The following is a 23,252-nucleotide window of genomic DNA, read 5'->3' on the forward strand; positions in this document are numbered from 1 at the left end:
CCACCTTCTTGGACAAACGCTCCAGGGCTTTGTCCACTGTGGGTGATGATTCCCACCGTAATCTTTTCGGCGAGGGGAAAGGATACGCCATAGCAATTCTCCTGGGAATTTGCAGTCTCTTGTCAGGAGACTCCCAAGCCTTTTCAAAAAGAGCGTTCAATTCATGAGAGGGAGGAAACATTACCTCAGGTTTCTTTCCCTTAAACCTACAGACCCTTGTGTCAGGGACAGTGGGGTCTTCTGTGATATGCAACACATCTTTAATAGCCACAATCATGTACTGAATACTCTTAGCCACTTTAGGATGTAACTTGGCATCATTACAGTCGACACTGGAGTCGGAATCCGTGTCGGCATCTGTGTCTGCTACCTGGGTAAATGGACGTTTGAGACCCTGAGGGGGCCTGAGACTGTGATAAAACATCACCCATGGATTGTCTCCATGCTTGGTTCTGAGACTCAGAATTGTCTAACCTCTTATGCAATAAAGCCACACTTACATTTAAAACTTTCCACATATCTACCCAATCAGCAGTCGGCGGTGCCGACGGAGTCACTCCCACATTCTGTTCAGCTCCCTCACCAGGCTCCTCCTGGGAAAAGCATTAAATTTCAGACATGTCGACACACACGTACTGACACCCCCAAACACACTGGGCTATAGGGGACAGACCCACAGTAAGGTCCTTCAGAGAGACAGAATGGGAGTTTGCCAGCTCACACCCAGCGCCCCACCGATCTGAAGGAATTAACAAATGCCCCAGACCTGTAAGCGCTTTTTATATAATAGTAATCAACACCAAATTGCCGTGCCCCTCCCCCCTCGTTTTGTGCACCCTGTTACTTGTGGTAGCAGTGAAGGGCCAGGAGCAGCGTCTCTGCAGCTGTGCTGTGGAGAAAATGGCGCTGGTTTGAGCTGAGGAGGAAGCCCCGCCCCCTATATGGCGCGCTTCGGTCCCGCATTTTTTTATACTGGCGGGGGTCCCTATACATTGCCTAAGCAATGTATATACATATATATACAATGTATATACATATATATAAATGAGGTTTTATTGCTGCCCAAGGCGCCCCCCTGCACCCATGTATTGCCACTTGTGTAAGGGAGCAATGGCACGCAGCGCGACCGCTGCGCGGTACCTCCGGAAGGTCTGAAGTCTTATGCCGCCTTTGAAGTCTTCTTTGCTTCTTTACTCATCCGGCTTCTCTTTCAGGCTCTGTGAGGGGGACGGCGGCGCAGCTCCGGGAACGAACAGCTAGGCGCACCAAGTGATCAGACCCTCTGGAGCTAATGGTGTCCAGTAGCCTAAGAAGCAGAGCCTTTGAACTCACAGAAGTAGGTCTGCGTCTCTCCCCTCAGTCCCACAAAGCAGGGAGCCTGTTGCCAGCAGTGCTCCCTGAAAATAATAAACCTAACAAAAGTATTTTCTAGAGAAACTCTGTAGAGCTCCCCTAGTGTGCAACCAGTCTCCTCTGGACACAGAATCTAACTGAGGTCTGGAGGAGGGGCATAGAGGGAGGAGCCATTTCACGCCCATTTAAAGTCTTAAAGTGCCCATGTCTCCTGCGGATCCCGTCTATACCCCATGGTCCTTTTGGAGTTCCCAGCATCCTCTAGGACGTATGAGAAAACTTGTTTTACCACCTTCTTACGTTTAAATCTGTCCGGATTTTTAGAGACAGCCGCAGGCTCAGGTTCATCAGAGACTTGAAGAATCAATCAAATCAGGGACATCCACCAGTTACTTCCCTTCCCCATCAGAAGCATCAGAGTCAGTGTCTGTGGGGTCAGTATATGCACCATCCTCCTCAGAGGATGTGTCCAGAACAGCGGTGGATTGTGAGGAAGTAGCGGCCCGTTTAGAAGACGTCTTAGTCTTAGGTGGGCAAGAGTGAGACTTATTTTTAGTCAGCGATTGGTTCAAGTGCTGTAACTGAGATGAAATTTGATCTGCCCATGGCGAATTGACTGCAGGGACCATAAACTGCTGCATTGGCTTAGGAGGTCACACGGGGGGGTGTAAGTTTTGTTACCAGCGTATTTAATAAAGTGGAGAAGGTAGCCCAAGGTGGGTCACTATTGGCCCCCGGTGCTACAGACCCACTGGGAGGTAAGGAACCCCCAGAACCTGAACTCTCTGCTGCCATGTTTTCCTCAAAAGTGTCTGCAGCATCACCTCCACGCAATGTGGGAGAAGCCCCAGTTCCGTTGCCCTGTGTAGCTGACATAACGATAAGCTCAGTAACAGGCAACCTAGTACAATATTAGCAGCAATATATCTAGCAAGAACTCCCAGTATAGTGTGTCAGAGAGATATATGGTGACTATAAATCAAAGAGAAAAATACACAGTAAGTATATCTTGTGAAACACCTATATTAGTTAATAAACCTGATGCACTTAGCCCCCTTAGGTTACAGAATATAGGAGTAGCAAGCTGAGTGAAATACACGAGATGGAAGCCACGCAGCAGCTACATGCACACACACATATAGTCACAAATGTACAATGCATAAGCTATACCGAACAATAAAACTGCACTGGACTAGCAATACAAAGTGATACTCAGTATATATATATATATATATATATATATATATACTAGGGATTGTCCACACTCATGTGCTGCATAGAAAATTGCTGGGGTAGCATCCAAGTAGGTAGGACCAAGGCCCTACTCCAACACAAATCCAATAAGAAAACAGGAGCACTCACCAGTCTTTAAAGTAGCAAAGGTTTTTTAATCAGGTCATCAAAGCTCAGAACTCTGCTTTGATGACCTGATTAAAAAACCTTTGCTACTTTAAAGACTGGTGAGTGCTCCTGTTTTCTTATTGGATTTATATATATATATATATATATATATAGCTACTGTATATGTAAACAGTAGATATAACAAAACACAGTGAATACTGGATGAATATTACAGGGTGTTTGTACCACACAACACTGAATGTATGCACTCTTTCTTAACTAATACTGTCCACTGACAGGTAGAATACTTAAGTGTCCTGTAAAATGCACAGCGCTGACGAGCAGGCGGCTTTACAGAGGAGGATTTGCCCAAGCAGTCCCAGGAACTGCGCAGCTCCATGTAATGGCGGCTGACAGGGAGTGAGGGAGAGAAATGCAGCTCCAGGGCGGGAACATTTACCCAAATGGCACCCTGGGGCTGGGGGAGGAGCTACAGGTCAGGCCTTATCCCCCTGCTGGCTTCCCCTCCGGGCGCTGCGGGCTGCAATGAAACGGGTTTTAACAGAGACAAAAACCCCAGCTGTGTCCCGGAGGCTAGTGGAGCGGCTGCCCCTTACAGTGTCCATGCCAGCGCGCACGGCCAGCCTCCCATGGCCGCGCCGGATCGCAATTACAGCGGGCCAAAGAGACCCCTTACCTTCCCTTTGAACACGGCCACGCGATCCAAGAGACAGCGGCGAGTGTGTGACTAATCGAGAAGAACACCGGAGCCTCCACTGTAGTTACCCAGCAACCAGGGAGCAGGAGTATACAGCGCCGCTGGGGGAGTGGTGGAGCTGCAGCAGGGGATGTCTGACTGACATCTAACACTGCTGAAGCCCTTGAAGTCTAGAATTATTCTTTTTTCTTTTGAAAAATAGCTTTTCTTAAGGCTGCAGGAGCAGCCCCCCTGTTGTATGCCTGCTAACTGCATGGCACCAACTTACAAACTGAGCTCCTGTGCACGGAGGCGGGGTTATAGAGGAGGCGGCGCTGTGTATCTTGGGAACAGTCTAAGGTTTGAGCCAGCTGGTGCCTCGGATCAAGATCCTACTCTACACCCCGATGTTAATCATTGTGGAGCCCAGTGTACCCCGCAGCAGAAATGATACTTTATTTTCGCCATTATATCACGTTTCTTGATAGGGGCCCCCACAAGTTTGTTGTCCAGGGCCTCCACAAACCTTAATCTGGCCCTGCATAAAAATGGAGGCTGAATTCTGCTGTTTGGCAGCCCTCCTTCAGCTAACTGGTTATCACTCAATCACTTCTGCACACTGTGTATAAGGATGCCATATTCTCTTGAGTTTTGTATGTGTTATGTGAGCACTGGAACGACCCGACAAGGGGGGTCATTCCGAGTTCACTCCCTAGCTGCTTTTAGCAGCATTGCACACGCTAGGCCACCGCCCTCTGGGAGTGTATCTTAGCTTAGCAGAATAGGGAACGAAAGATTAGCAGAACTGCTACTAAATATTTTCTTGCAGTTTCTGAATAGCTCCAGACCTACTCCTAGATTGCGATCTGCTCGGTCCGTTTAGTTCCTGGTTTGATGTCACAAACACGCCCTGCGGTCGGCCAGCCACTCCCCCGTTTCTCCAGACACTCCTGCGTTTTTCCCTGACACGCCTGCGTTTTTTAGCACACTCCCGGAAAACGCTCAGTTACCACCCAGAAACGCCCCTTTCCTGTCAATCATTTACCGATCAGCAGTGCGACTGAAAAGCGCCGCAGGATCCACAGCAAAACTGCTAAGTTTTTAGTTAAATAACTTCGCGCATGCGCGCTGCGTACCATGCGCATGCGCATTAAGCAACAAATCGCAGCATAGTGAAAATCGTCAACGAGCGAACAACTCGGAATGACCACCAATATGAAGATTCAGACCAGCACTTATAGTACAAAAACCCACAGAACTCTTAATTTCAATTCTACATAATGCACCAATCAGAGCGAAGTCAAGTAAAAATCATAAAACTGAAACTGCATTTATCATGTCCCCTGAAAACAATTTTGAGAAATAGAAAAGTTTACAAAAAACAAAGCCACACTTCACCTGGTTGTTAAGTGGTTAATAATGTGTTTACGTTTAATTACCTTACTGTTGTGAACAAGAAAGTAGATCATAATAAATATAATAAATGAGAAATTGTGTGTAAGTATATTAATATTTATATATTTTTGTGTCTGTAAATATTGATAATAATAACAGGTTTGCAAATAGCAGATTATGTAGATTCCCTCATAGTGACGCAGTGACTAAAACTCTTCATATACTTACTTATCTGGCTCAGGTAAGACTTCAACTACTCTGTTTCCTGTGCTGGATAAATCACGATTTCTTCTCCTCCTTTCTCGTATTTGCTCCTCTTCATCGTCTTCAATCCACTGTGAGGCCACCCTGATGATATAAAGGAATACAAATATTCTAGCTGTTAAATATTTAGGGCATAAAAGTAAATCTACAAAAATTATTTGTACCCTAATAAAGAGGAAACTGGTTTAGAATTTTTCTCTGAAAATCAAATAAATTCTAAGCATAAATATGATAATATGCTTTCCTTCCTAATAGGAAATTTTTAAATCCTTATGGAAATTCGAGTGAATCATTAGAGACTACTTGCTTCAGCTTTTAACAGCATTAAATTCACGAGACACATTGTGTTTCATAGGCATCAGTTTGCTGCTTATATAGGAAACTCTGCACTGAAAAAAACACAAGCTATTTTTTCTTGCTAGTAATTTGATGTTACTTAGGACACATAAAGATAGTTAAACAATTTAATCCAGTATGTTCCTGCTCTTGTACAGTGGCGCACACAGGTGGGGTTTCCGCGTACCTGGAACTGGCACCCCCCCAATGAGCCAATTTTTTTATTTTAGAGACGGAGACAGCTGTGTCTCCGTCTCCGCAAATGATGTGACTGCAATTGCTGATCTGCAGCAACAGAGAGCTCCATAGCTCTCTGCATACAGGATGTCCGGGGGAGCTGCTGGCTGTGCATGCTCAACCACAGCAGCTCTCTCCATCCTCACAGTGCAGCTAGTCTTGTCTAAGGCCCTGCCTGGTATGTATAAATATAGCACGTACAATACATAAGTTCAGTGTCGGACTGGGGCATGTAGGGCCTACCAGGGGAATGCAGCGGTAGGGGCCCATGTTAGGGATGTGGACAGTCTGTAGAGGGGGTGTGGCCTGCCACCTCATTTGTTTTACTAACCATTAGAAAGTGCAACGTATGGCCCCTTTATAAATATATACAGTAAACTCAGCTGCTGCATGCATGATAATGTACCAGATTAATAACAGCAATGCACTGTAGAAAATACACCATATTCCAGTATAAGGTAACATATGTAGAAAGTATAATTCAAGTGCACAGTCTGGAACTTGATCCTTAGAGCAGGAGGTGGGTGGCCCCAGGTAGTGGGGCCCACCGGTGGATTCCCCTGTACCCCTGTGGGCCAGTCCAAGCCTGCATACGTTTAAAGTTTGTGTGTATATGTATGCTTGTATGTGTGTGTGTGCTTGTGTATGCATGTATGTATAATTTGTGTGTGTGCTTGTGTACAGTATGTTTTTTTTTTGCTTGTGTATGTATGTTTTTTACAGTATGCACTGCAAGTGTGTGTGTGTGTGTGTGTGCGCGTGTGTATGTAAGAATGTTTATATATATATTTATATATATATATATATATATATATACACACACACACACATACACACACACACACAAACACACATACACATACACACACACACAATACCCCTCCTGAGTAAATTCTGAATTTGACTCTGCGTGTACGTAGAATAAACGTTTTGTTTTGTTATAGAAGAATATAATGTCAACAGTCAATCACTCACCCAACTCCTCTGTGGAAATATTGAGAGAGAGCGACTACCTGTATTATCCTGGATATATATGTGTTGCCGGGGACACTATTCCTGTACTGTAATGCCACAGACTAATTTATAGTAAAGGACACAATTACCACAGTTACTATATTGGCTAGAAAGATTACTTTGGTGTGCAGTCACCCAATGATCTTTCCCTATTGACATAGTTTGGTGGCATAGACACCGATGGCAAGGGACGTTATCAGAGGCAGAAATTAACAAATTAGTTTGGGCAAAATCACCAATTCCTCCTCTCCCTCATCTGCAACCTCAAGTTCAATAATTCTGGGGTTTGGGCTAGAGGTGGAGATGAAGAGTAAAATGGACTGGGTTGCTTAGCTAACTGACTGCTACAGGCACTTCACTTTAAGCTTTGTTACGTAGGGTGTCATGATATCTCTGCAGATGCATTTACAATGCTCTTATACACACATTGCTGTCTTTTATCCCCCTGCCTAATTCCTGCTTAAACTACTACATCTATATAAAAACAGCATTTTGCATAGTTTGAAACAGAAGCATTCTGATGTTGCAATACATACAAAAGCAAAATATTTGTCATCTGGCATGCTAAGGACCACCAGTCCCCAGACTATAGGGGAATCTACTAGCCAGGCTACAGGCTTGGTGATTTTTTTGAAGAAGTTCTAGGCAACCTTCCCCTTTGCTCAGTGGTTCCCCTAAGTATCCACAATATGGATATGGAGTACTGCCACTATCAGATCATTCTTCTTTTCCACCTGAACAACAGCTACTTCACTCACCTTTATTTTTCCTAAATAAGATTTTAATACATAGTCCAAAGCATTGTTTCTAAATCTCGTCAGAATGAGTGGTGGCACCCGTTGTCCCGTTAGTGGCCATGTTTGATATTGCAGGGATTCATTTTGTTTTCCCCAGCACCCTGAATAATAGCAGTAACCAGATTTAAATCCCATACAATATCTTAGAATTCAGAGATCTTGGTTACATATACTGTATCTGCGCAAATGTACTCCTAAGCCGCGTCAAGGACTCTAGCGCTATATCTAGGTGCAGGACGTTGCACCCCAAAAATCAGCATAAACCAGACAGCCCAGGGCAGCATACCAGTGAAAAAAATATAATTTATTAGATTAGTGTTAAGAAGCCGAAGCTATAGAGAAAGTGATACAAAAATGAGATGTAATTAAAATACGAAATAATGTTAAAAAAATTAGTATGTGATAAGTGTTAACCACTTAACTGTCGATTTTTTTTTTTACCCCAAAAACCGCTCCGAAATTGTCGGGGGTTTTTTGTGAGTGAATTAGGCGAAGAACAAGAATTTAACCCTATGCAAAATGATTTTAGTTAAACAAAAAATAAAAAATAGTTCCCCCTCCCCAATCATCGAAACATCAATTGGGAACATTGCGACCATCGGAACATCGGAAACATCGTGACCATCGCGGCTTTCATTAAACCCCAGAGAGACAAAGATGGGAGAAAGAGGGCGCGCAAGGTCCAGGGCAAGTCAGCTTACGCCAAGTGTTTTTTTTAATCTAATTCATGTTTTAGTCGCAAAGCCTCAGCTTTTTTCAAGCCAAGTTCCATTGTGCTTCATCTGCAACTTTGTATATACAGTATTTAAAAATAATTCCTGTATGATTAAAGTCACATATCAGTGTTTCATACAGACTGAGTGGTGTTCCAATGCAAATAAGATGCAAATTAAAGAAAAAGTCACTATACTACACCTCTTTGGGCAGCTCACTCGCACCATTCATTGCGCTTCCCATGGCCTGTTGAAGTTAGGTGTATGAGGACACAGCTGTAGGGTGCCAATGTTTTGGGGTGAGTAAAAAACTGAATGTATTTTAATATTATTCAGTGTTTTCAAGGCCCATGGTGCCCTAACTAAGCATCAGCGACTAACATTGAGGGGTCGCAGTCGGCAGCATCTTTTGTTTGAAGCTTGTGACTACTACTGTTTGGCGTCACAAAGGGGGTGCGGGCTGCACCCAGGTGTCACCCGCCACAGTGACAGGAGAAGGGTGCTGCACTGTAACTTACAGCATACCTACCTACATTTTGGCTGCTCTCTGCGGGAGAGAGCAGCCAGGTCAGCTCAGAGGGCGGGCAGGGGAGGCTGTGACGTCGTGGAGGGGGTGGGCCGGAGGCGGGATGGGGCGGAGCAAGGGCGGGGTCATGACGATGCCTCTTTTAAGCCACGCCCCCGCTCTGTAAAGCCGCGATCACCGGCAATTCACGGCAGGGGGCGTGGCTATGATGACGCGATTCAGCAAGAATCGTGTCATCAACTGCCCGGACCGCCCACTTTACACACTAAGTGGGCGGATGGGCAGGGGGGACCCCACGAATCGGGAGACTTGCCTGCTCTTCCGGGGGGCCGGGAGGGTCACCCGATTTTCGGGAGCCTCCCGGCCATTCCGGGAGAGTAGGCAAGTATGACTTACAGCATTCGACTCCTGATCATGATCGAAACATCACCAGACACAGGGAGTCGCAGAGTGATAAGTTAATGGCCGTAACTAAGTATACAGGCCCTGACCACAAGGCCACCTCAGTATAAGTCTCCGACCCCTGTAGGTAAGTCAATTGTGGTAACTTGTTATTACTGTCATAAAGAGGGACATTTTGCACGAGACTGTAGATCGAAAAATGCACAAAAATCATATCAACCCCCTAGACAACGACATGACACACGAAATTGGGATCAAGGACCGCAGAGACGGAGTTATGAGCCACACGCAGGGGAAACAAAAAGGTATCCCCCAAGAAGAGACTGGCAAGTATCTGATAGTTCCCATTTACCCCCTTCACAGGTAATAGCTGCCAGCGCAATGCAGGGAGGCCACCACATACAATAGGGGTGGGGCCACACCTGTAGTCTGCAGCCAGTGAAATTAATTGCGAGCCTTGGAAGTGAACCCGAGGTCACAATTGATGTAGCTGGTAAATCTTTAAATTTCCTTGTAGATACGGGGGCGGCCAAGTCAGTGATAAATTTGACCGTGGGCTTGAGAACCACTGGTAAAACAATTCCAGCCATGGGAGTAACAGGAGTAGTACAGCACTACCCTTTAAGCAAACCTGCAGAGATTACGATAGGGCCTTTGCATACCAAGCATTCTTTTCTGCTGGCTGCATCGGCTCCGACTAATCTGCTAGGGAGAGATTTACTGTGCAAAATGGGATGTGTCATATATTGTACTCCTGAAGGTGTGTTCTTGGACATACCCGAAAACCACCCTCAGGAAGTGCAGGATATGCTAGACTCCCCAACAAGATTAATGTCCCACACTGTTGTTGTAAATAGGTGTCCGTCCAAGGTAGAGGAAATGATTTCCCAGATACCGGAATCACTTTGGACCAAGGATGGACAAGACACTCGATTTATGGCAAACGTAGCCCCAGTAGTTGTACAAGTAAAAGATGGTAGGATAGCTCCAAAAATCCCACAATACCCTCTGAAGCCAGAGGTGGAGTTAGGAGTTTTTCCTGTAATAGAGCGCTTGCTACAACAGGGCATTCTGGTAAGGACGTCCAGCACTGCCAATAGTCCCATCTTCCCTGTTAAAAAGAGTGGGGGGAGGGGTTACAGATTAGTGCAGGATCTAAGAGGGATCAACAAAATAGTTGAGAGTTGCCAAATCCAGCTGTCATCCTTATGCAAATCTCTCCCACTGCCAAATTTTTCACTGTGATTGACCTCTGCTCCGCCTTCTTCTCTGTACCTCTGCACCCTGACAGTCAATACTTATTCGCATTTACATACAGAGGAGTTCAGTACACCTGGACTCGATTACCACAAGGTTTCATTGACAGTCCAAGTGTTTTCTCTCAGGCCTTGCATGATTGTTTACAGTCTTTCCAACCTGAGAGTGGATCAGTATTAATACAGTACGTGGATGATTTACTGCTGTGTTCTGATTCACTAGAAGCGTCCCTGAGAGATACGAAACAACTCCTGTTTCATCTTTCAGACACATGACACAAGGTTTCCAAAGATAAGTTACAATTATGCCAGACCAGGGTGAAGTATTTGGGACACTGCCTAACACAAGGACTGAGACACCTTACCGCTGATAGAATTCAAGCAATTCGTGACATGACCCTTCCACAAACCCAGCAACAGATTAGAACGTTTTTAGGAATGTGTGGGTATTGCCGTAACTGGATCCCAGGTTTTTCCATACTAGCCTTGCCTTTGCAGGAGATGGTCTCCTCAAACAAACCTGACCGGATTTCGCACACAGACGAGTCTGAGATGGCATTTGAGAGACTTAAACAGTGCCTAACGCAGGCACCAGCATTAGGTATGCCAGATTATGGAAAACCCTTTGAACTGTACGGAACAGAGAGTGCTGGGTGCGCGGCAGGTGTTTTAACCCAGAAGCATGGTGATGCCAGCAGGCCGGTAGCCTACTATAGCGCTCAGCTAGACACGGTAGCGCGATCCCTCCCCACATGCTTGTGAAGTGTTGCAGCAATAGCATTGCTAGTAAGTAAAAGCGAAGATGTAGTGCTAGGACACAACCTCACAATTCATACACCACATGCAGTGTCAGCTTTACTGAATTCGGCCCAAACCAGACACGTCTCATCAGCACGGTTTACAAGATGGGAATTGGCATTGATGGCCCCGGTAAACATTACTATAAAGAGATGCAGTGCACTATATCCTGCAACATATCTCCCAGGTGTGCCTGGACAGGCACAAAGGGTGGAGGATGAGAGTGATGGTGAAGGAGGATTTAGTAAGGAAAATGACACACATGATTGTATGGAATATTTGGCCCAAAATTTCACGGCAAGGCCTGACATCAGTGACAACCCACTGGAAGATGTAGATTTTACTTTCTACACTGACGGTAGTTGTCACAGACAGACGGACTCGGGAGACTTGTGTACTGGATAAGCAGTCGTAGATGACCAAGGTACCATAGAAGCGGAACCCCTAGTCCCACCACACTCAGCACAAGTTGATGAACTGGTTGCCCTAACCAGAGCTTGCGAACTGGCTAAAGGCAAGTCAGCCAATATCTACACAGATTCTAGGTACGCCTTCGGAGTAGTCCATGATTTCGGGGCCCTATGGCGCCTCAGAAATTTCATGACGGCAGCCGGCACACCAGTAGCGCATGCAGCCCACATCAAAAGACTTCTAACAGCGATACAGGAACCCGACAGAGTGGCTGTTATCAAGTGTAAAGCTCACACGTATAGCCAAGACCCGGTATCACTTGGTAACAGCCGAGCAGACGAAGCTGCTAAATCAGCAGCCAGTAACCCCATACAAACATACAGTACACAACTGATGGTATTTGATACTGTAAACACACAGAAATTGTATGAAATGCAAAATTTGTGTTCACCACAAGAAAAGGCAGTTTGGAGGTCAAAAGGATATGGCCAGGAGTCCTCAGGACTCTGGACAGATGGACAGGGTAAGCCAGTGGCACCCAGAGCATACCTTCCAAGTCTAGCGGAAGCGGCACATGGGCTGACTCATCTAGGCAAAGAAGGAATGTGTAAGTTGGTAAGAGCTTATTGGTGCGCCCCAGGATTTTCTTCCCATGCGGGTAAAAGAGCGATGACATGTCTCACCTGCTTGAGGAAGAATATCGGAAAGGCAATACCGACAGAGCCATCCCATATCCCTCCGACAGATAGCCCTTTTCAGGTAATACAAATTGATTTCATACAATTGCCACCTTGTAGAAATGTAAAATATGTATTGGTTTGTATTGACGTGTTCTCAAATTGGGTTGAAGCATTTCCCGCGGCCACAAATACCGCTGTGTTTACTGCAAAGAAAATTGTGCAGGAATTTGTGTGTAGGTATTGTATCCCTAGAATCATTGAGAGTGATAGGGGTACCCATTTTACAGGTGAAGTTTTTCAAACAATGTGTAAGTTGATGGGAATTAATAGTAAGCTGCACACTCCGTACCGCCCCCAGGCGAGTGCGAAGGTGGAAAGAGTAAACAGCACTATTAAAAACAAATTAAGCAAGGTAATGGCTGAAACAGGATTGTTGTGGCCAGAAGCTTTGCCAATCGTATTATACAGCATCAGAACCACTCCCAGGTCCCCTCTTAATCTGTCTCCTTTTGAAATTCTGTTTGGTCGACAACCCCATGTTATGATTAACCCCCGGGATGATTTGAAATGTAACAATGAAGTCACTGTAAAGTATTTGGTTAAAATGAGTAAGCAATTGAGGAATCAGAATGATAATCTAAAGTTGGTGATTCCTGATTTGCCAGACAGTAATTGTCATGACATTGAACCTGGGGATTATGTAATGATACGGAATTTTCTACGCTCAGGTTGCCTTATTGACAGATGGGAAGGACCATATCAAGTCTTATTGACCAGCACGACAGCATTGAAGGTTGCAGAGAGAGAGACTTGGGTCCATTCGTCTCATTGTAAAAAGGTCACTGACCCCGAGAGGTCCCGTGATAAAGAACAGACGGTAGAGGTTGTATCACTAGAGTGTCTGTTCAGGGAGGATTGAGACGACACCTGAGCGCTGAGAATAACAAGACCGGAAGCTTGTCGAGCCAGATTTCTTTTTCCCATTTGTTATTTTCTCCAGTTCCCACCTCCCTCCTATTTCCTTTCCCCCTTCTTATGTTTCTCCTTTTACTCCTCAAAAGATGGACTTGCCCCAAGAGACTGTGATCCGGATTTTCCTGTTGACCATGATGTTAACCAGAGCAGTCTGTTTCGGTGAGAGTACCATGGAGGTCGAGAAAGGATCGGGAATGGGTTCTGATGACCAGGATGCAGGCGTAGATTTCCAAGAACAACATAATCTCCGAGTAAAGGCGAGTATCAGAAAACGATCTGGTAGCATTGACAATAGAAGGAATTGTGAAGGATTGTTAGCTGAAGAGAACTGCATCTGTAGGCATTGTGACAATATAGTTGAGGATGGGTGCATAAAGAAATGTCAGTCCAGTTTTAATGTCCACATGGACCGGCATCCATTGAGTGACTATCACTCCTTAGTGGGTAAAGTGTTAAATCAGACAGACTGTTGGGTATGCTCTCAAGTACCTCAAGGCCATAGCAAATCAGGACTAGTACCATTCCCTTTAACTGTAGGAGAGGTACTTGAGCTAAGTGGTGGGAGGCCGGTGGACAAGAGGTTTAATATCTCTAGTCCTCCTAGTTTGAAGCTCCACCAATATCATGTGGATAGGTCCTTAGTGTGCTTTAACATTTCCAATCCCCGAAAGCTGGGAAATTGGGAAGTGTCATGGAGTAATCAAACCATGACATTCTCACATAGAGCCGACAGATTGCCCATAGACACAGAACTTGTACGCCAGATAGCCGACCATAGGAAATTCTTTCGGCATAGGTACACCTTAGGAAGTAGGATCATGCGAGTTGGAGAAGTATCACCAGGATACTGTGCACAGATCGTACAAACTGATACGTGTACTAAACAGATGGAAGAATTAGGGTTAGGAGAGTTCACATGGAAAATCTGTAATATGGTTATGTCACACTCCGTCCCATATGTTCTCCCCGATGATGCATATTTCATATGCGGGAGGAAGGCGTATAAGTGGCTTGCCCCAAACTCAGAAGGGTTATGTTATATTGGAAAAGTACTGCCTGAGGTAATGACTGTATCCCACACTAAAATGAAAGATATTCACTGTGGTGCCCAAGCTCCTTATACTCACACTCATTACGAGCACATCGTTAAACGGCACCTGATAGAAAGAACAGAGCATTCAGCCTCTGACCTGATCCATGAATCCACTGGGATTCAATTCCTACTCGCGTTAGATATCACTCGTACCGCTAGAGGAGTGATAAATTATAAATATATATCTGCGCTTGCAAATTTATTAGACAATATCACCGAAATGTATGACGACACATTCAGGTACACTGGGAAAGAGTTACAAGCCTACAAAACAGAGCTGGTTCAGCATAGGATGATTCTCAATTATCTCACAGCAGTGACAGGCGGGTATTGTGTTACCCTAGCAACTCAGTATGGTGTAAAGTGCTGCACGTATATTACAAACAGCACTGAGGACCCAGCCGAGGTCATAGACCAAAAGATGGATGACATTTTGCAATTGAAGTGGGAGTTTCGAAGGAAACACAATCTCACACTCGCTGCTGTGGGTAATGAGCTGACCAGTTGGGTGTCATGGTTGAACCCACGAAATTGGTTCTCTGGTTTAGGAGAATGGACAAAAGGTATTATAATGGATGTAGGAAAATTTCTCTTGTGTATTCTGGGAGTCGTCATATTGGTTGGCCTGATATTTAGATGCGTTCGGGCTTTAACGAAGTGTAAAGGTAGTACCAGAGTGATGAGTCTGAGGAGCGAGGACACTGTAATAACAACAACTAATTTGATTTATGACCCAACGATAGAGACAATGGGGGAAATTTACTAAGCTCCCGATTTTGACCGAGATGCCGTTTTTTCATCAAAGTGTCATCTCGGTAATTTACTAAACACTAATCACGGCAGAGATGAGGGCATTCGTAATTTTTTGCAAGTCCAAGTAAAAAATTACGAATGAATACACCATCGGTCAAAACACGGCTGTTTAAGTATGAATCTCGGTCATTTACTAAGAAGTGCAAAGCAAAAAACAAACAAACACTGCCGTGAAAAATTACAACTCGTAAAAAAGTGCTAAAAAAAAACAGACCTTTTTTTTTTATTCGTGATTGGATAGGCATGCACGGATCCATGAGATCCGTGCATGTATATCAGTGGGAAGGGGTGGGAAAGTGCTTATTTTTTCAAAAAAAATTGCGTGGGGTCCCCCCTCCTAAGCATAACCAGCCTCGGGCTCTTTGAGCCGATCCTGGTTGCAGAAATATTGGGAAAAAAATGACAGGGGTTCCCCCATATTTAAGCAACCAGCATCGGGCTCTGCGCCTGGTCCTGGTCCCAAAAATACGGGGGACAAAAAGAGTAGGGGTCCCCCGTATTTTTAAAACCAGCACCGGGCTCCACTAGCTGGACAGATAATGCCACAGCCGGGAGTCACTTTTATATAGTGCCCTGCGGCCGTGGCATCAAAAATCCAACTAGTCACTCCTGGCCGGGGTACCCTGGGGGAGTGGGGACCCCTTCAATCAAGGGGTCCCCCCCCCCAGCCACCCAAGGGCCAGGGGTGAAGCCCGAGGCTGTCCCCCCCCATCCAATGGGCTGCGGATGGGGAGGCTGATAGCCTTTGTTGTAAAAGAAAAGATATTGTTTTTAGTAGCAGTACTACAAGGCCCAGCAAGCCTCCCCCGCTTGCTGGTACTTGGAGAACCACAAGTACCAGCATGCGACGGAAAAATGGGCCCGCTGGTACCTGTAGTACTACTACTAAAAAAATACCCAAAAAAAGACAAGACACACACACCGTGAAAGTATAATTTTATTACATACATACACACATACATACATACTTACCTTAAGTTCCCACGCAGGTCGGTCCTCTTCTCCAGTAGAATCCAAGGGGTACCTGTTGAAGAAATTATACTCACGAGATCCAGGGGTCCAGGCTCCTCGGGAAATCCAGGGGTAATCCACGTACTTGAAAAAAAAAAAAACGGTGTCCCGACCACGAACTGAAAGGGGACCCATGTTTGCACATGGGTCACCTTTCCACGAATGCCAGAAACCCACTTTGACTTCTGTCTAAGTGGGTTTCTTCAGCCAATCAGGGAGCGCCACGTTGTAGCACTCTCCTGATCAGCTGTGTGCTCCTGTCCTCACTGACAGGCAGCACACGGCAGTGTTACAATGTAGCGCCTATGCGCTACATTGTAACCAATGATGGGAACTTTCTGCCCTGCGGTTGACCTAAAGTGACGTCACCGCTGAGCAAGAAAGTTCCCAGCATTGGTTACAATGGAGCGCATAGGCGCTACATTGTAACACTGCCGTGTGCTGCCTGTCAGTTAGGACAGGAGCACACAGCTGATCAGGAGAGTGCTACAACGTGGCGCTCCCTGATTGGCTGAAGAAACCCACTTAGACAGAAGTCAAAGTGGGTTTCTGGCATTCGTGGAAAGGTGACCCATGTGCAAACATGGGTCCCCTTTCAGTTCGTGGTCGGGACACCGTTTTTTTTTTTTTTTTCAAGTACGTGGATTACCCCTGGATTTCCCGAGGAGCCTGGACCCCTGGATCTCGTGAGTATAATTTCTTCAACAGGTACCCCTTGGATTCTACTGGAGAAGAGGACCGACCTGCGTGGGAACTTAAGGTAAGTATGTATGTATGTGTGTATGTATGTAATAAAATTATACTTTCACGGTGTGTGTGTCTTGTCTTTTTTTGGGTATTTTTTTAGTAGTAGTACTACAGGTACCAGCGGGCCCGTTTTTCCGTCGCATGCTGGTACTTGTGGTTCTCCAAGTACCAGCATGCGGGGGAGGCTTGCTGGGCCTTGTAGTACTGCTACTAAAAACAATATCTTTTCTTTTACAACAAAGGCTATCAGCCTCCCCATCCGCAGCCCATTGGATGGGGGGGGACAGCCTCGGGCTTCACCCCTGGCCCTTGGGTGGCTGGGGGGGACCCCTTGATTGAAGGGGTCCCCACTCCCCCAGGGTACCCCGGCCAGGAGTGACTAGTTGGATTTTTGATGCCACGGCCGCAGGGCACTATATAAAAGTGACCCCCGGCTGTGGCATTATCTGTCCAGCTAGTGGAGCCCGGTGCTGGTTTTAAAAATACGGGGGACCCCTACTCTTTTTGTCCCCCGTATTTTTGGAACCAGGACCAGGCGCAGAGCCCGATGCTGGTTGCTTAAATATGGGGGAACCCCTGTCATTTTTTTTCCCATATTTCGGCAACCAGGATCGGCTCAAAGAGCCCGAGGCTGGTTATGCTTAGGAGGGGGGACCCCACGCAATTTTTTTTTTTAATTTTACAGTGTTTAATTAAAAAAAAAAAAAAAAATAGAACCCCAGCACGGATCACACAGATCCGGCCGAGATTAATTGTAAAAAAGTCGGCAGTGTTTTGCTAATCACTGCCGTAAAAAACACAAAAAAAACACGAATGACATCGACATCGGAAGAAAAGAAAAACCCGAATACGACAGCTTAGTAAATCCATCGTAACAAATTCAAAAAGTTGCAGTTTTACACTTTCGATGTCATTCGTGATTGAACTTTGACCTGAAACGGGAAAATACGAATCTTAGTAAATTTACCCCAATGTTGTGAAGAAAATGTGATTCCACGGTCCGTTTCTTTCACCCGTTTCTCCTTTGTTTTCCTCCAAGGTACAAAGACATCCGCTTGGAAGAAGAATTTGACAACCTCTTTTATACAGACCATTGATGAACTATGCTACAAGCCCCAATATCCCTAGTGACTTTAACTTTTACGATAGCCCAATACTTTAGAGACTGTAACTTTATGGACAATGGAAAAGCTTTTGCTCGCTATTTATAGCAAAAGCACCGAGAGACATCAGACAACATGTACATCAAGACAAGACATCAGACAAGACCTCAATCGGCGACTGTTTATTTAAACTCGCATAGTTGACAACTGCATTTATAACCACTGTTTTTTTATCTTCATCTCTACAACCTCCAGGTAATGACACACATAGTCGACAGGGAATATAGACACATATATCAGCATTCATATGTCCCCCCTTCATGTATCATCAACTAAATGTGCTCCCCCATTTGTTGCAACCAAAAGCCGAAAAGAGCTCGGTAGAGTTTGACAGCCCATCCACAGACCCTTGATAAGGGATAAGAAGGATTCAATATATACTTCGCAATACCTCGAAGCTTGATTTAAAACACGTACGGCACGATGATACATGACCCCTCAAACATGGATTCATACACACATGCTTCTACTATCTCACTAGGTCATACCTTTTTCCCACCTTCTCCTCTCCTCCCTTTACCCAATCATAAAAAGGTATTTACATGATGACATATATTTTTCTTTTTTTTTAACTGTTTTAGGAAGTGGCAGTTATTGGTGACTGTCAAAGTCGGAAAAATATCATGCTACACGTTGCCATATATTCACCCCATGCGCTTGCCCGCTGCACGTACACGTGCTCTCCCATGCGTGCGCATATTCGCAGTTGCGTGATGGCGCCTCCTCGGTCATGCGCTCGAGCGCATGGTATGTGCATTTACGGTAGAGTTTGTGTGCGTCTAGCGGGCGACTCAATCGTTACATAGTAAACCCAAATACTATGTTTTATAGGTAATGTTCCCCTTAATAATAACTGTAAGTTTGTTTATTGTAACTGGTCGCTGGACAGAGGAATTCCTCTTTGTATGATACGAAGGGTCAGACAGGGTTTGAGCAGTGGTGTTTGGTACCTAACTAAAGAACATTTTATTAGAAACAATCCGGTGCTGGTTAGGTAAAGATTAATCGCTCCTGCGTATAGTTATGTCTATTAGTAGTTTCTGGACATTTACTATATTTGCGGTTCATTATCCATGCGGCGGGAATCCTGAGATTCTCTCCCACCTGAGCAGTTCGATATAGTCACAGCCCACCTGTTCAAACTAACCTATGACCTTTTGTTATGGTGCGGGGAGACATTCCTGTGTCCAATGAACAATGAGATTATAGGTCCCTTTGTAGTGTACTGTACGCAGTGTATATAAGAACAGCCAGCCTGGCCAGCTCAGTCTTTCTCTCCACAACGGTTTTCATCATTGACTAACTAGGGAGCTGGTACCAGGACTGCGCAGCGATCATTCTCCACTGTGTAAGTTATTCTCTGTGACCAACTTATTCTCTGTTTGTATTTGCCATATTCTCTCTCTCTCTGTTATTGTATAGGATTAAGACGCTATTGTATATTTATGTGTAGTTATTCTGCTTAGATATTGATGTTAGTCTGTAGTGTATGAACTGTTAACTGTTTTCCCCTTTTTACATAGCTAGATATTGTTAGTAAAGGTGTTGGAACCTTAGCAAGGTATTGTGTGTTTATTACATTACTGAGGGTATTCGGAGCGTCTCAATCGCTCAAGCAGCTTTTGTATTAACAAGGTTAAGCAGCGTTATATCGCTACAGTATTTCAGTAGTAAGATTTACAGTACAAACTCAATCTTTCAGTGTGTTGCATACAAGGTTTACTGAGTGTCATCCCGTGAGCGTCTGCGCCGCTCGTGTTCCCCTCGTGGTCACGAGTGTCCGCTACGCTGATAGCGTAGCATTATGGTAGTCGGCCGCCTATAGCGTTCTCGACACCAAGCGTTAAGCTGTGAGTGAGCGTGCCGCATGTGCGTCTCGACCACGGCTAAGCGTCTGCTACACTAAGTGCGTACCCTTACGGTACCCCATACGCCAATTGCGTACTGAGTCTCTTACCCACATATAGTGTATGTCACAGGTTCTCAAACTCGGTCCTCAGGACCCCACACGGTCCATATTTTGCAGGTTACCTGTACATTTTTAAAATGTGACAGTTGGTGATACACAGTGCAGCTGCTGGGTGACATGGAAAACGTGACCCGTGTGGGGTCCTGAGGACTGAGTTTGAGAACCAGTGGTGTATGTTATAAGATAAATATTTAGCTTTATCAACTCAGTGTCACAGGAAGTCATGCCCAGCAGCAGTAGCTCAGACACTGAGCAGCATCACACTGCTCTCTCCCAGGGGGTGTCACCCAGGAGTGATGCCACCCAATTACTGTGACTGACCGAGAGAGGCTGCTGGGGGCTCTCTCACCACACCAAACTGTGAGTGACTTGAATCATTCGAACTTCTAAATGATTCGAATCATTGTGTTGAGACAGCAACTCAGTAGCCATTTCTCCTCTGCAGTGTCTGGGGGCAGCCCAGCATCTCCCGACCCCTGTGATGAAAATGGAGGTTGGGCCTTTAGTTCATGCCCCCTTCACATGAGACCATGCCCCCTTTTGCGCGGAACTCTTATACCACACCGGGTGCCGCAGAGCATAGGAACGCCTCTGCTGCTACTCATCCATGTCAGCGAAGGGCAGAGAGTATGGCTATGATGTCACAGCATGGCACCACACCCACAGTCTGATGAGCAGACCACCTCCAATTTGAGAAGTTAAGAAGTGGGGAACTGGGAAATGCCTAAGGAGCATTGGGGGTCATTCAGAGTTGTTCGCTCGCAAGCTGCTTTTAGCAGCTTTGCACACGCTAAGCCGCCGCCTACTGGGAGTGAATCTTAGCTTATCAAAATTGCGAACGAAAGATTCGCAATATTGCGAAAAGACTTCTCTGTGCAGTTTCTGAGTAGCTCGAGACTTACTCTGCCAGTGCGATCAGTTCAGTGCTTGTCGTTCCTGGTTTGACATCACAAACACACCCAGCGTTCAACCAGACACTCCTCCGTTTCTCCAGCCACTCCCGCGTTTTCCCCAGAAACGGTAGCGTTTTTTCACACACTCCCATAAAACGGCCAGTTTCCGCCCAGAAACACCCACTTCCTGTCAATCACATTACGATCACCAGAACGAAGAAAAAACTTTGTAATGCCGTGAGTAAAATACCTAACTGCATAGCAAATTTACTTGGCGCAGTCGCACTGCGGACATTGCGCATGCGCATTAGCGACTAATCGCTCCGTTGCGAGAAAAAAATAACGAACGAACAACTCGGAATGACCCCCATTGAGTGATCCTGAGCTAAGGGACAGATGCTGTGAAGTACTGGGCAGTGCTGAGATATATATTTATCTATTAAAGTGCAGATGCTTTAGATCAGTGGTTTACAAACGGAACGGAACCCCTAGGCCAAAAGTTTCTTATTGAGAAATTCAGTAAAAATATGCAAAGTACACTGTGCTTACCTGTCATCCTTAGACTCAGATATGTGGATGGAGACAGGGATGTATTTCTGTTTGTTCACATATGTTATGATTAGCAGCCACAACAGTGGTCTTGCCTATCACATTGACCATAAATAATTTGATTTGGTACTGGACAACCAACTTATGACACCTCTAGAAGTGTAATGCAGCACCCCAGAGCAGGGGCATCACTTCACCTATCACACCTTATCTGAGTGATATATGCACGTGCCGTGAAAAGGAGGTGTGGCTTCACGGGATGGGGCATGGCTTTGCATCCTCATTCCAGGGGTCCTGGAGATGCGGGCTGCCCCCGGAGACTGCTGCGGCTGCAGTGCCAGCTCCTACATGGTAGGAAGAGACCGCGTCGCTGAAGCCCTGGACACTACAGCGCTTCACCGGAGAGGTGAGTATACGTGAATTGCTACTTATCCCAGCTATACATTGCATCGAACCAATGCGATGTATAGTGATAAGTAACAATTCAGTTTTTGTTTTCTTTAAGAATAGACCCCAAAGTCTGTAAAAAGACACTGTCATTCTTGGTATGGCCAATCCTGCCAAGATGAAGACATGTGCAGGGCCGAAACTAGGATTTTTGACACCCGGGGCAAGACAGTAATTTGGCGAACACACACACACACACACACACACACACACACACACACACACACACACTTTGTTACCATGTCAAAAACACAGGAATGAACAGCTGGCAAAGTGACAACCAGCACCGTCAGGGTGCATCCAGTACACATTCTCTAGGAAATTGGATAGGAACACAAGAAAACTAACATGCCCCTCAGGTACAGTATTGTGGGGGACTCTGACTGTCCAACTGCTGTAGGACTACAAAGCCCAGTATGCCAGTAAGGACCTACACCCAATTAAAGAGGAGAAGTACCAACCTTCTGGGGAGGGACACACACACATTGTGGTTATCCTGGCTGCAGAGGAGTCCCTAGGACTGACTTGTGTTATATACCTGCTATAAGCCATGCAGTCACTGTATCACACACCCTGGGGGGGGGGGGGGGGGGGGGTGACTGCAAGACTGCAACTGCTGTAGGACTACAAAGCCCTGCATGCAAGTTGGGACCTAGGACCACACTTTGGGAGGCAGCAGCTGTCCTGGCATATAGAGACCTCACCTCAGTGCCCAGACTAATTATTGGCTGCTACTGCTTCCTCTCGCCATGTCCCCCTCTGGTGGAGCTGCCGTGCAGTAAAGGGGGAGGCCCTGAGGAACAGGGCTGGGGGCAGACACAGTTTACAGCAGTACAAGAGTGTGTGAACGGCCACCCCATTCATAATTGTTCTAGTTGCCGTGGGGGGGGGGGGGGGGGATGTTGGTTTCCCAGGAGTCCACATTGGTGGTATTAGGGAGCGGGGACCTGCAGCGAGGGTACTAGGACCCAGCAGTAGATAGCTTCTTAGGACCCTGTCCTCTTCTGCTGGAAGGGGGAGGTGCTGGGAAACAGGCCTGGGGGCAGACATCGCTTACACAGGCACATAAGAGTGTGAACGGCCATAAACCAGCGCTTGGGAAATGAGAGGGGATTGGAGAGTCCTTGGTCACCACCCCTGCCTCATTCATTAGCGTTCTACTTGCCGGGGAGGGGGGTGTTTCATTGGTGGTGCTGGGGAGCGGGTAATTACAGTGAGTTTTCTTGGACCCGGCAGAAGGTAGCCCCTTAGGGCTGAGAGGAAGGAGTGAAGGCAGAGTACCCATCTCTGTACCCTCTCAGATTCTGCACCCGGGGTGCATGCCCCCTTAGCCCCTCCAGTTGCGGCCATGGCAGGGCCGAAACTAGGGTTT

At 46.0% G+C, this 23,252-nt stretch overlaps 1 protein-coding gene across 1 annotated transcript in view; it reads right to left on the reverse strand.

The window, feature by feature from the left end:
* The window catches only part of LAD1 (ladinin 1), a 131,649-nt gene that overhangs the window by 68,624 nt on the left and 39,773 nt on the right, over nt 1-23,252 (reverse strand). Inside the window, exon 2 of the mRNA XM_063954966.1 lies at nt 5,015-5,134. Within this exon, the coding sequence (XP_063811036.1) occupies nt 5,015-5,134 (120 nt within the window). The remainder of the gene's footprint in view (nt 1-5,014; nt 5,135-23,252) is intronic.

Source organism: Pseudophryne corroboree, chromosome 2 (assembly GCF_028390025.1).
Source record: "Pseudophryne corroboree isolate aPseCor3 chromosome 2, aPseCor3.hap2, whole genome shotgun sequence".
In the NCBI taxonomy this organism is placed as follows: domain Eukaryota; kingdom Metazoa; phylum Chordata; class Amphibia; order Anura; family Myobatrachidae; genus Pseudophryne; species Pseudophryne corroboree.